Source organism: Schistocerca gregaria, chromosome 5, assembly GCF_023897955.1.
Source record: "Schistocerca gregaria isolate iqSchGreg1 chromosome 5, iqSchGreg1.2, whole genome shotgun sequence".
In the NCBI taxonomy this organism is placed as follows: Eukaryota; Metazoa; Arthropoda; class Insecta; order Orthoptera; family Acrididae; genus Schistocerca; species Schistocerca gregaria.
Window position 1 is genome coordinate 94,355,445 of NC_064924.1, and position 12,878 is coordinate 94,368,322.

Genomic DNA, 12,878 nt, shown 5'->3' on the forward strand with positions numbered 1-12,878 from the left:
AACACGAAGTTTAAAATACAACAGATCATTCGTTTTTTCATAAATTAAATAAATTCTAGAGTTTCATACACCTGTAAGTATGGTATGTATGCTGTGCAAAATTCATCGATGTATCTCTCTAACTTAGGAAGAAAAATGTGCCTATAGCAACAAATGCAGCCATTAGTAAGTGAAAAAAATGATGAAATTTCACACATAAAAAAATTATTTTGTTATGTTTTCGAACTTGCACTGCAATGAGTGTGAATCCTGAATCCTTCCTGGTGATGCTGATAAAGTTCTATGAATTCATTTGTAAAAGTATAGACACTGGAAATTAAAACGTCCTGTGATGCCTCTCCTGTTCCAAGTCGGCCCGTTTGACATCCTACCCCCCCCCCCCCCCCCCTTAAAAGCAGTGGTTCACCGAAGCATAATTATGCAGACAGATCTAAATTTTATTCAGAACATTAGTGGTTGGGACCGAGGCTACCTATTCCTTTGAGACGTATGGAGCAGTTTGACTCTTCCAATCAAATGACAAAGCATTTCGTGCCACATTTTTGTAGTGGGCTGTGCAACGAGTGCTCGCTTAGCAGTGGCGTAGATTGCCAGTACGTGTGCAGGTACACTGGATAGCGGATACTGAAGAGCGGCAGGTGCCAACGTCGGTCGGGAGACGTGCAGAGCTCGCCCGGACGCGCACTCAGGCGGCCGTGACGCAGGTGTCGGACTGGCTGGCGCGTCGCGGCGCTGCAGGTCGTCGCCGGAGGCGTCGCAGCAGCGCGCGCCCCAGGCCGAGGCAGGGAGCCTCCAGCAGCAGGTAGAGCGCCGCAGACACCAGCGACGACGCCGCCAGGTCCCCCACCAAGCCGCGCACCTGCAGGCACCGTCCAGTCAGGTGTGTGAAGGCTGGTAGAGCGCGCAAAATACACCGAAGAGCCAAAAGAAACTGGTACTGCCTATAACGTGTGGGGCAACCGCGAGGACACAGAAGTGGCACAACACGACTTGGCAGGGACTCGACTAATGTCTAAAGTAGTGGTGGAAGGCACTGACTCCATGAGCCCTGCAGGGCTGTTCATCAGTAAGAATACGAGAGGATGATCTCTTCTAAAGAGCACGTTGCAAGGCGTCCGAGATATGTTCAATAATGTTCTTGTCTGGAGAGGCTGGTGGCCAGAGAAGTGTTTAAAATCATAAGAGTGTTCCTGGATCCACTCAGTAGCAATTCTGGACGTGTGGGGTGTCGCATTGTCCTGTTGCAATTGTCCATATCCGTCGGCATGCGCAATGGACATGAATGGATGCAGGTGATGAGACAGGATGCTTACATATCTGTCACCTGTCAGAATCGTATCTAAACATATCAGTGGTCCTACATCACTCCAACTGCACACACCCCACACCATTACAGAACCTCCACCAGCTTGAAATATCCCCTGCTCAAATGTAGGGGCCATGGATTCATGAGGTTGTCTCCATACCCATACTCGTCCATTTGCCCGAGACAATTTGAGACGAGAATCGTCCGATTAGGCAACGTGTTTCCAGTCATCAACAGTCCAAAGTCGGTGCTGATGGGCCCAGGCGAGGCGTAAAGCTTTGTGTAATGCAGTGATCAAGGGTAGACGAGTGGGTCTTCTACTCTGAAAGCCCATATCGATGATGTTTCGTTGAATTGTTTGCGCTGGCCGCTGTGGTCAAGTGTTTCTAGGCGCTTCAGTCCGGAACCGCGTTGTTGCTACGGTCGCAGGTTGGAATCCTGCCTCGGGCATGGATGTGTGCGATGTCCTTGATTAGTTGGTTTAAGTAGTTCTAAGTCTAGGAGATTGATGACCTCCGATGTTAAGTCCCATAGAGTTTAAAGCCATTTGAACCATTTGAATGGTTTGCGCTCTGGCACGTTTTGATGGCCCAGCACTAAATCTGCAACAATTTGTGGAAGGTTTGCCCTTCTGTCACGATTTTCTTCAGTCTTCACTGGTACCATTCTTGTAGGATCTTTTCCCAGCCTCAGCGATGTCAGAAGTTTGATGTTTTACAGGATTCCTGATTTTCACAGTACACTCATGAAATGGTCATATGGGAAAATCACCACTTCATCGCTACCTCAAAGATATTGTGTCCCAACTCGTGCGCCGACTGTAGTGCCGCGTTCAAACTCACTTACATCTTGATAACCTTGCCATTGTAGAAGCAATACGCGATCTAACAACTGCGCCAGACACTTGTCTTATACAGGCGTTGCCCTCGGCTGCGCCGTATTCTGCCTGTTTACCTACCTCTGTATTTGAGGATGCATACCTTTACCAGTTTCTTTGCCGCTTCAGAGTGACTCTGCCCATACCTGCGCAGATGGCGCGGTAGGGGTGGGGACAACAGTAGTGGAGGGGGCTCCGCTGTAAACAGCCACCGCACAGTAGGTGAGAAGCAGCTGAAGGTTACTTACACAGATATACGTAGCATACAGAGGCTCACCGAAAATATGAGAAATGCATGCTTCAGCATAAATGCAAATGCTAGCCAAGTCTTCAGGTTTTGCTGTTGCACTGGACCAAGAATAGCGCTCAGGCGGAATTTTCAATATGTTGCAAGCACTAGTCGTGTTCAGACCAGTGTTCTGTTTAGCTAGCTGTGACTGCGGTATGTCGGAGCTAAGTGAATTCGAACGTGGGCATACTGTTGGTACTCCTATGGCGGGGGCTTCCATACCAAAGGGAACCGAAGTGCTCGCTATTTCGAGAGGCACCCTATCAGAGACTGATGCTTCATACAGGGAAAACAGAAAAACACCATCCATTTAGTTACATGGGTTCAAATGGCTCTGAGCACTGCGGGACATAACAGCTATGGTCATCAGTCCCCTAGAACTTAGAACTACTTAAACCTAACTAACCTAAGGACATCACACAACATCGAGTCATTACGAGGCAGAGAAAATCCCTGACCCCGCCGGGAATCGAATTCGGGAAACCGGGCGCGGGAAGCGAGAACGCTACCACACGACCACGAGCTGCGGACTTTAGTTACGTAACGGAAGAAAGTGTGTGATGAGTGATCGTGACAGAGGGTGATTGAACAAGACTGTGACGAAAGTTGCAGTAGTTACTTGTGAATTGAATGTTGCTCTTGCGAATCAAGTCAGCTCCAAAACAACTCAAATGGAGCTCCATATCAGGGAATTGGAGGGCAGGCTGGAATTCCAAACCACTCATCATGATGCAAATGCCCATAATATGAAAATGTGACGCCTGAGCCATAGAAATCTGCACTAAGGAGCTGTTGGAGAAAGTCATTTGGTCAGATAAGTCTTGTTTCACACTGTCTCCAGCTTCCGGCCGAGTTACGTCCAGGAATGAAACATGGCGGGGGCGCACTGATGATTTCGCCAGCCATGTCTTTGTATTCTTACTTTGCAAGTTTGCGTTACAGTTAAGGATTTTGTGGTCATTTTCGCAGATCAAGTGCTTCCCATAGTACAACGTTTGTTCGCCATTTGTGATGCTGTATTTCAAGAGGACAAGGCCCCTGTTCGAGCAGCTCACAGGACTGGTCTTGTGGGCAAGAGCGTGAATTCTTGCATCTTCCCTGGTCACCACAGTCATCAGCCCTCAATCTTATTGAACGCTTGTTTTCTACTTTGGAGGGAGATGTGTGTGATCGTTATCCACCTCCATCATCGTTCCCTGACTTGAAAATATTTTGCAAAAAGAATGATATGAGATTCCCTTACAAACTGTACAAGACATGTATTTATCCGTTCTGGCCTGGTATGACATTCCCTTGTAAACCGTACATGGCACGTATTTATCCATTCCGAAACGACTGGAAGCTGTTTTGAATGACAAAGGTTTTTCTGCACAGTATTGGGCATCGTAATATGTTATGTTTCTGATGTTTCTATGTTTCTGTCCACTGCTGTAAATTATACGCAACAGCCAGCTAACCAACAAACGACTATATTATGAGTTATGTCAGCATGATAAACAATTTGTTAAATCTAGACATTCCAAATCAACACTTTATCTGTAGAGTACTGAACAAGAAATGGTCGCACAAACAAAGGATGAGTCAAAACAAGTCCGCCTACATGCTGCCAGAAGGTACTCTCATAAAACAAAAAAGCAGGAAACAAAGTAGTGTAGCACATATTGTGGCTTACTATGATACTGAGAATGTAAAATACAGAACTTGTGCGTTGTGGACGTCCCCTGAAAAACTGTTTTCAGTCTTACCTAAACATAAAATGAGCTACTCCTTCTATCCTGAAATTCCAAGTACTTGTAACTAAGCATTCCCCCTCCTTCTTTATTGTGCGACTGAAATAGCTGGAACTCTACAACTATCTCAAACATAATTTTTAATGAGATTTTTGCTACTTTGTTCGTCTCTTCTGACATAAAATTTATGCTATTGAATATAATCAAATGTGGCTCATTTCGAAGAAATATTCCTTACACCTTACATGACTATGTTGTCACGTCATGTGGAAAGGAGATAGCAAAGGGAATGTTCGAAGAGTGCAGGGCAGAAAGCGAGAGTTAAATTAGGTGGCCGCCTCTTCTAAACCAAGGGATGGAAGCGCACAGTGCTCAGGACGAAAAAGCTTTCCTGCACATGGGCCAAGTTATTTTGCGCGACCTCTGGTGTTAGTAGTCTTGTCCTTTCACCATCGTAGGATTTTTGTCAAAAAAATGAACGCCGGCCGGTGTGCCCGAGCGGATCTAGGTGCATATCGACAGTACAGAAAGATACGTATACAGCTTCTTTTCTGTATTTACTTCGTAGATTCTTACTTAAATTAAGTGTGAGTTTCGTATAGGAGGCGTAATTTCGAGTTTTAGTTACTGTAATCGTAAATTCAGGCAGATTGTAGCGCAGTCGTTAGGCATTTGTACAGGTTAGTACATACATTCCTTGCCTATTTCCCTTGCGTTATCTAGGCACGGACTCATGTTTCAGTAACTGCTGTTCAACATCGATTAGAATGGACAGGGACTGTGATTGCTGTGTTCAGATGAGGGCTGAGTTGGCATCCCTTCGCTCACAGCTGCAGGCGGCACTGACGGTGGTCGCACAGCTTGAGGGTGTTGCCAATGGGCACCACTGTGGGGAGCCGGACTTGGGTATCACGGGGATGTCAACCTCGTCCCGTCTGTCCCCAGATCGGTCTGCTGCTGTGGTTGCCCCGGTTGCTGCCCGCAGTGGGGCTGAGCCCTCGCCTGTGGTTGACTGGGAGGTCGTTCCAAGGCGTGGCAGGCAGCGAAAGGCGTCCCCGGAGGCTGATCAGAAAGCCCTCCTGGTGCGTCTGACAAACAGGTTTCAGGTACTGTCCATGGCTGAGCCAGATGCAACTGTCTGCCCTGTTTCAGAAGATGATTCTCAGCCTTCAAGGTCAGGGAAATCGCAGAGGGTGGGCTTACTGGTAGTTGGGAGCTCCAATGTTAGGAGCATAATGGGGCCCCTTAGGAATCTGGCGGATAAGGAGGGGAAGAAATCCAGTGTGCACTCCGTGTGCATTCCGGGTGGAGTCATTCCTGATGCCATGAAGAGCACAGGGTGCAGCCAGCTGCAGGTGGTGGCACATGTCGGCACTAATGACGTGTGTTGGTTTGTATCTGAGGAAATTCTCTCTGGATTCCAGCGGCTACCTGATTTGGTGAAGGCTGCCTGTCTTGCTTACGAGATGAAGGCAGAGCTCACCATCTGCAGCATTGTTGACAGAACCGACTGCGGACCTTTGGTGCGGAGCCTGGTGGAGGGTCTGAATCAGAGGCTCAGACGGTTTTGCGACCGTGTTGGCTGCAGATTCCTTGGCTTGCGCCATAGGGTGGTGGGATTTCGGGTTCCGCTGAATATGTCAGGAGTTCACTACACTCAGCTGGAGGCTACACGGGTAGCGGAGGCTGTGTGGCGTGGACTGGGCGATTTTTTGGGTTAGAAGGCCTCGGGAAAGTACGGGGTGGGCTGCAACCTCAAAGGGTGCATGGCAAATACAGGACGTGCTTGCACCAAGAAACAGTTGTAAATTGTTGTAGTTGTGCTGGGAAAGTCCCTGAGCTTCAAGCGCTAATAGAAAGCACAGAAGCTGAAATCGTTATAGGTACAGAAAGCTGGCGAAAGCCTGAAATAAGTTCTGCAGAAATTTTTACGAAGTCTCAGACGGTGTTCAGGAAAGACAGATTAGGCAGAATTGGTGGTGGAGTGTTTGTGCCTGTCAGTAGTGGTTTATCTTGTAGTGAAGTCGAAGTAGATACTCCGTGCGAATTGGTATGGGTGGAGGTTACACTTAACAGCCGAACTAAGTTAATAATTGGCTCCTTCTACCGACCCCCAGACTCCGATGATATAGTTGCTGAACAGTTCAGAGAAAATTTGAGTCTCGTAACAAATAAATACCCCACTCATACGGTTAAAATTGGTGGGGACTTCAACCTTCCCTCGATATGTTGGCAAAAATACTTGTTCAAAACAGGTGGTAGGCAGAAAACATCTTCCGAGATTGTCCTAAATGCTTTCTCCGAAAATTATTTCGAGCAGTTAGTTCACGAACCCACGCGAAAACACACTTGACCTCTTGGCCACAAACAATCCAGAGCTAATAGAGAGCATCATGACTGATACAGGGATTAGTGATCACAAGGTCGTTGTAGCTAGGCTCAATACCGTTTCCTCCAAATCCACCAGAACCAAACGCAAAATAATTTTATTTAAAAAAGCGGATAAAGTGTCACTAGAAGCCTTCCTAAGAGACAATCTCCATTCCTTCCGAACTGACTATGCAAAATGTAGACGAGATGTGGCTCAAATTCAGTGACATAGTAGCAACAGCAATTGAGAAACTCATACCTCATAAATTGGTAAGAGATGGAACTGATCCCCCACCGTACACAAAACAGGTCCGAACGCTGTTGCAGAGCCAACGGAAAAAGCATGCGAAGTTCAGAAGAACGCGAAATCCCGAAGATTGGCTAAAATTTACATACGCGCGAAATATGTCACGGACTTCAATGCGAGATGCCTTTAATAGGTTCCACAACGAAACATTGTCTCGAAATTTGGTGGAAAATCAGAAGAAATTCTGGTCGCATGTAAAGTACCCAAGCGGCAAGACGCAGTCAATACCTTCGCTGCGCAGTGCCGATGGTACTGTTACCGACGACTGTGCCGCTAAAGCGGAGTTAGTGAACGCAGTTTTCCGAAATTCCTTCACCAGGAAAGACGAATGGAATATTCCAGAATTTGAAACACGAACAACTGCTAGCATGAGTTTCTTAGAAGTAGATACCTTAGGGGTTGCGAAGCAACTAAAATCGCTTGATACGGGCACGTCTTCAGGTCCAGATTACATACCGATTAGGTTCCTTTCAGATTGCGCTGAAACAATAGCTTTCTACTTAGAAATCATATACAACCGCTCGCTCACCGATACATCTGTACCTACAGATTGGAAAATTGCGCAGGTCGCACCAGTGTTTAAGAAGGGTAGTAGGACTAATCCATCGAACTACAGACCTATATCATTGACGTCGGTTTGCAGTAGAGTTTTGGAGCACATACTGTATTCAAACATTATGAATCACCTCGAAGGGAACGATCTATTGATACGTAATCAGCATGGTTTCAGAAAACATCGTTCTTGTGCAATGCAGCTAGCTCTTTATTCGCACGAAGTAATGGCCGATATCGACAGGGGATCTCAAGCTGATTCCGTATTTCTCGATTTCCGGAAAGCTTTTGACACCGTTCCTCACAAGCGACTTCTAATCAAGCTGCAGGCCTATGGGGTATCGTCTCAGTTGTTCAACTGGATTCGTGATTTCCTGTCAGGAAGGTCGCAGTTCGTAGTAATAGACGGCAAATCATCGAGTAAAACTGAAGTGATATCAGGTGTTCCCCAGGAAAGCGTCCTGGGACCTCTGCTGCTCCTGATCTATATAAATGACCTGGGTGACAATCTGAGCAGTTCTCTTAGGTTGTTCGCAGATGATGCTGTAATTTACCGTCTAGTAAGGTCATCCGAAGACCAGTGTCAGTTGCAAAGCGATTTAGAAAAGATTGCTGTATGGTGTGTCAGGTGGCAGTTGACGCTAAATAACGAAAAGTGTGAGGTGATCCACATGAGTTCCAAGAGAAATTCTTTGGAATTCGATTACTCTAAAAATAGTACAATTCTCAAGGCTGTCAATTCAACTAAGTACCTGAGTGTTAAAATTACGAAAAACTTCTGTTGGAAAGACCACATAGATAATATTGTGGGGAAGGTGAGCCAAAGTTTGCGTTTCATTGGCAGGACACTTAGAAGATGCAACAAGTCCACTAAAGAGACAGCTTGCACTACACTCGTTCGTCCTCTCTTAGAATATTGCTGCGGGGTGTGGGATCCTTACCAGGTGGGATTGACGGAGGACATCGAAAGGGTGCAAAGAAGGACAGCTCGTTTTGTACAATCACGTAATAGAGGAGAGAGTGTGACAGATATGATACGCGAGATGGGATGGAAGTCATTAAAGCAAAGACGTTTTTCGTCGCGGCGAGATTATTTACGAAATTTCAGTCACCAACTTTCTCTTTCGAATGCGAAAATATTTTGTTGAGCCCAGCCTACATAGGTAGGAATGATCATCAAAATAAAATAAGAGAAATCAGAGCTCGAACAGAAAGGTTTAGGTGTTCTTTTTTCCCGCGCGCTGTTAGGGAGTGGAATGGTAGAGAGATAGTATGATTGTTGTTCGATGAACCCTCTGCCAAGCACTTAAATGTGAGTTGCACAGATATCATGTAGATGCAGATGTAGTCTGGAACCGCGCGACCGCTACGGTGGCAGGTTCGAGTCCTGCCTCGGGCATGGATGTGTGTGATGTCCTTAGGTTTAAGTACTTTTAAGTTCTAGGGGACTGATGCACTGAGATGTTAAGTCCCATAGTGCTAAGAGCCATTTGAACCATTGAGCCAAAAAAAAAAAGGAGAATTATTTCTCCGTGGAAAGAATTTTCATTATTTCTCTGCATCAAAATAATCCCCTTCAGAATAGTCACTGATCGATAATAGTCAGTCACGAAGGCGCATTCTCCAATTGCAAAACATTTCTCGAACTAGATTTTTGAAACAGCTTTCGACTCTCTCAGCGATGCACTTTTAACCTCATCCATACCTCCAAAACGACGGCCTATTAATTTTTTTTATGTTTCTTGAAAATAAGAAAAGTCACGTGTTATCATGTCTGAGGAATATGAAGGCAGAGGCATCATTAAGGTTTTATCTCTGACCAAAAATTCACCAACAGCTATCTAAGAGAGGCCAGGTCCATTATCACAGTTCAAAAGCCAGGAACTGTTTCGCACAAGTATGGCCTTCACAGAACGTTACCGCTGTCGATTGAGCCTTAGTTTCGACATTATTTAAGTAAACCCCTCAGAACATACCCGACATGTCACAAAGATATTTATGTACAGGGCGGCCCACTTAAACGTTTCAGTGCAAATATGTACAGATACTTGAAACGAGTATGAATGTACGGCATGGGCTCATGAAAGTAAATACTATGAGACATTCTAAAACGTAAGTAAATATAAAGTAAATATTAGTTTCAACAAAAACTTTTTTAAGATGGACGCTCCATATTATTTCTTATGCAATCAATAATATGAAAAATCACAAAAAGAATGGCGTTGGTTCCATCGCAATACATCAGTTACATCCAGAGAAATTGCAAAGTGAAGTTGACGCATGAAATAAACAAAACGCACTGCTACTGCACACCCAGAGATTCAAGCATGAATCCCACGTTCCTTGTAATAGCGATGTGATTGACGAATTGCGATGCAACAAATGCTGTACTTCTTGCTGTTTACACTGTTAATAAATGGACTGGAACAATACAGATGTTTACTCACAATGAAAAATAAGGAAAGAGTATGCTCGTTCGATCTTTATTGATATTTACTACAGTACTAGAATGGACATAAAGGTAACGAAAAACCGAATATCACCGGCAAGGGTAAGCATCATTAATGGCTACCCAACAAAAGGGGTAAATGATAATCGTACGAAGTTGTGTGACTGGACATTTGTATTGTTTTCAATCCAGTTACTGAAGGTTACTGAAACAAATATTCAATGAGAAGAAAAGAAATGTCACTTTCATTCAAAGATAGTAATTATACTGTCTATAAGAACAAAGTCATGACCGAGTGCACTCCCAAGAAGATGCACATGGGGAGGAAATACAGTGTGTGTGTGCTGTGTTCAAAGATTTGGAGGTCCATACGTCCATGGAAATATATGCCCCTCACACTGTAACACTTAGATTAACAAAACAATCATGTTCGACAATGTTCCTGTGCACATTACGTGTTCCGATCTGTCGCCATGTGAGGGCACTTCCGGCATTATCGCCGAACCTTGTGGCCGAACGGTTCTAGGTGCCTCAGTCCGGAACCGCGCTGCTGCTATGGTCGCAGGTTCGAATCCTGCCTCGGGCATGGATATGTGTGATGTCCTTATGTTAAGTTAGGTTTATGTGGTTCTGAGTCTAGGTGACTGATGACCTCAGATGTTAAGTCCCATAGTGCTTAGAGCCATTTGAACCATTTGAATCCACCATTGTCGAACATGATCGTTTTGGTGTGGAGAGGTATATTTTTGCATGGGTGTATCATTGTTCAGCGTCATTATGACACTGTACTCCTTCCCCATGTGCGTCTTTTCCGAGGTGAATTCTTTCCTTTCATTCTGTGGACGACAATGAGCGACCGGAAGAAACTGCGCAGGTAGAGAGGCTCTTGGAACGAGAGGACATTCAGCGGACCGGCCTGCCCGTTCCCCCAACTTAAATTCCATCGAGCACGTCTGGGGTGCGTTGGAGAGGCGTATTGTAGCATGTCCACATGCTCCAGCGACTATCCACCATTTGTCAGCCGCGCTGGTGGAGAACTGCTTGCCAACCTTGTGGCCAGTATGGGAACACAAGGCAGAGAAAGCAGTGTCGTCCGTGGGGATCACATACCCCATTTAGAACCATGTTCCGCCTTTTTTAATGTCCAGAAGACCATCGTAAATCGCGGTAACTTCAGTGAAATTACTGTATTTGAATAAAAGTGCCATTACTATTCGCCTCACTCCATATTTCTTTCAGTTACGTGCTGTGCTACTCTGTACCAGTTCTTTCTATCTATGGTCCAAGTTTGATTGAGCTGTGTTACTTGGTAGTGATGGATCAGGCAAAACTTAGTTTCGTTTTCAAGTTTTGCACACCAGAGTGTAAAACAGATATTTTATCACAAAACGCGAGGGCTCTATCAACATATCGCACCTCGCACCTTCTTTCCATGTACATGCACTCCATTTCTTTTTCCAATCGAATTTCACTCGCCCATCCCTCTCAGACTGTGAATATATCCCTGAAATGTACCATTCCTTCCTAGCAGAACCTGCCTTGTGCTATTCATCCCATCCCAAATAAGGGCTCGAAGCTGCCCTTTTCTTGCCCAGCTGGCATCCCACTCCTGTCCGACGCCTGCATGCCAATTATCAGTTCCTTCCCACAAAAACATCCCTCATTCTTTTCCATACAATTACCTCCCAAACACCTTCCACACCACAACCCCACGCTATGGTCGCAGGTTCGAATCCTGCCTCAGGCATGGATGTGTTTGACCTCCTTAGGGTAGTTAGGTTTAAGTAGTTCTAAGTTCTAGGGTACTGATGACCTCAGATGTAAAGTCCCATAGCGCTCAGAGCCATTTGAACCATTTTGAACCCACCCAACCCCACTCATAGAAACAAGGAGCCCACAACACATGTTCCTCATAAAGATTTAGAATATACTCAACATCAATATCACCTTCTTAATAAACATCATCTGTGTTTTAAACTCAACAATTGTTTTATTTTAATCCAAACAATTTTATAAAAATCAGTTGCTGAGGAGCACCAACATGGCCACTACCAGCCTGCCCCATTGGTGATGTTGGAGGAATGTAAATAACGATTAAATAAAAATATGTGACTTACATTCGTTCCACGCCCCAGCCACAATGGATTATGATTGCATATATCAAAGCAAGAGTCAACTTACAATCTAGATGGACATCAGTCCAGGCGTGGATGGCTTGTAGTGTCGAATTGAACCACTCAGTATTAACGAAGTACACTACTGGCGATTAAAATTGCTACACCACGAAGATGATATGCTACAGACGCGAAATTTAACCGACAGGAAGAAGATGTTGTGGTATGCAAATGATTAGCTTTTCAGAGCATTCACACAAGGTAGGCGCCGGTGGCGACACCAACAACGTGCTGAGATGAGGATAGTTTCCAACCGATTTCTCATACGCAAACAGCTGTTGATCGGCGTTGCCTGGTGAACCGTTGTTGTGATGCCTCGTGTAGGGAGGAGTAATGCGTACCATCACGTTTCCGACTTTGATAAAGGTCACATTGTAGCCTATCGCGATTGCGGTTTATCGTATCGCGACATTGCTGCTTCCGTTGGACGAGATCCAATGACTGTTAGCAGAATATGAAATCGGTGGGTCCAGGAGGGTAATACGAAACGCCATGCTGGATCCCAACAGCCTCGTATCACTTGCAATCGAGATGACAGGCATCTTATCCGCATGGCTGTAACGGATCGTGGAGCCATGTCTCGATCCCTGAGTCAACAGATGGGGACGTTTACAAGACAACAACCATCTGCACCATGGACTATCAGGTCGGAGACCCTGGCTGCGGTTACCCTTGACGCTGCATCACTGACAGGAGCGCCTGCGATGGTGTACTCAACGACGAACCTGGGTGCACGAATGGCAAAACGTCATTTTTTCGGATGAATCCAGGTTCTGTTTACAGCATCATGATGGTCGCATCCGTGTTTGGCGACATCGCGGTGA

The 12,878-nt window shown here is 45.5% G+C and overlaps 1 protein-coding gene across 1 annotated transcript in view; it reads right to left on the reverse strand.

The window, feature by feature from the left end:
• Window positions 1-685: 685 nt before the first annotated feature.
• The window catches only part of LOC126273239 (O-acyltransferase like protein-like), a 245,407-nt gene continuing 233,214 nt past the window's right edge, over window positions 686-12,878 (reverse strand). The window contains exon 13 of the mRNA XM_049976783.1: window positions 686-859. Within this exon, the coding sequence (XP_049832740.1) occupies window positions 686-859 (174 nt within the window). The remainder of the gene's footprint in view (window positions 860-12,878) is intronic.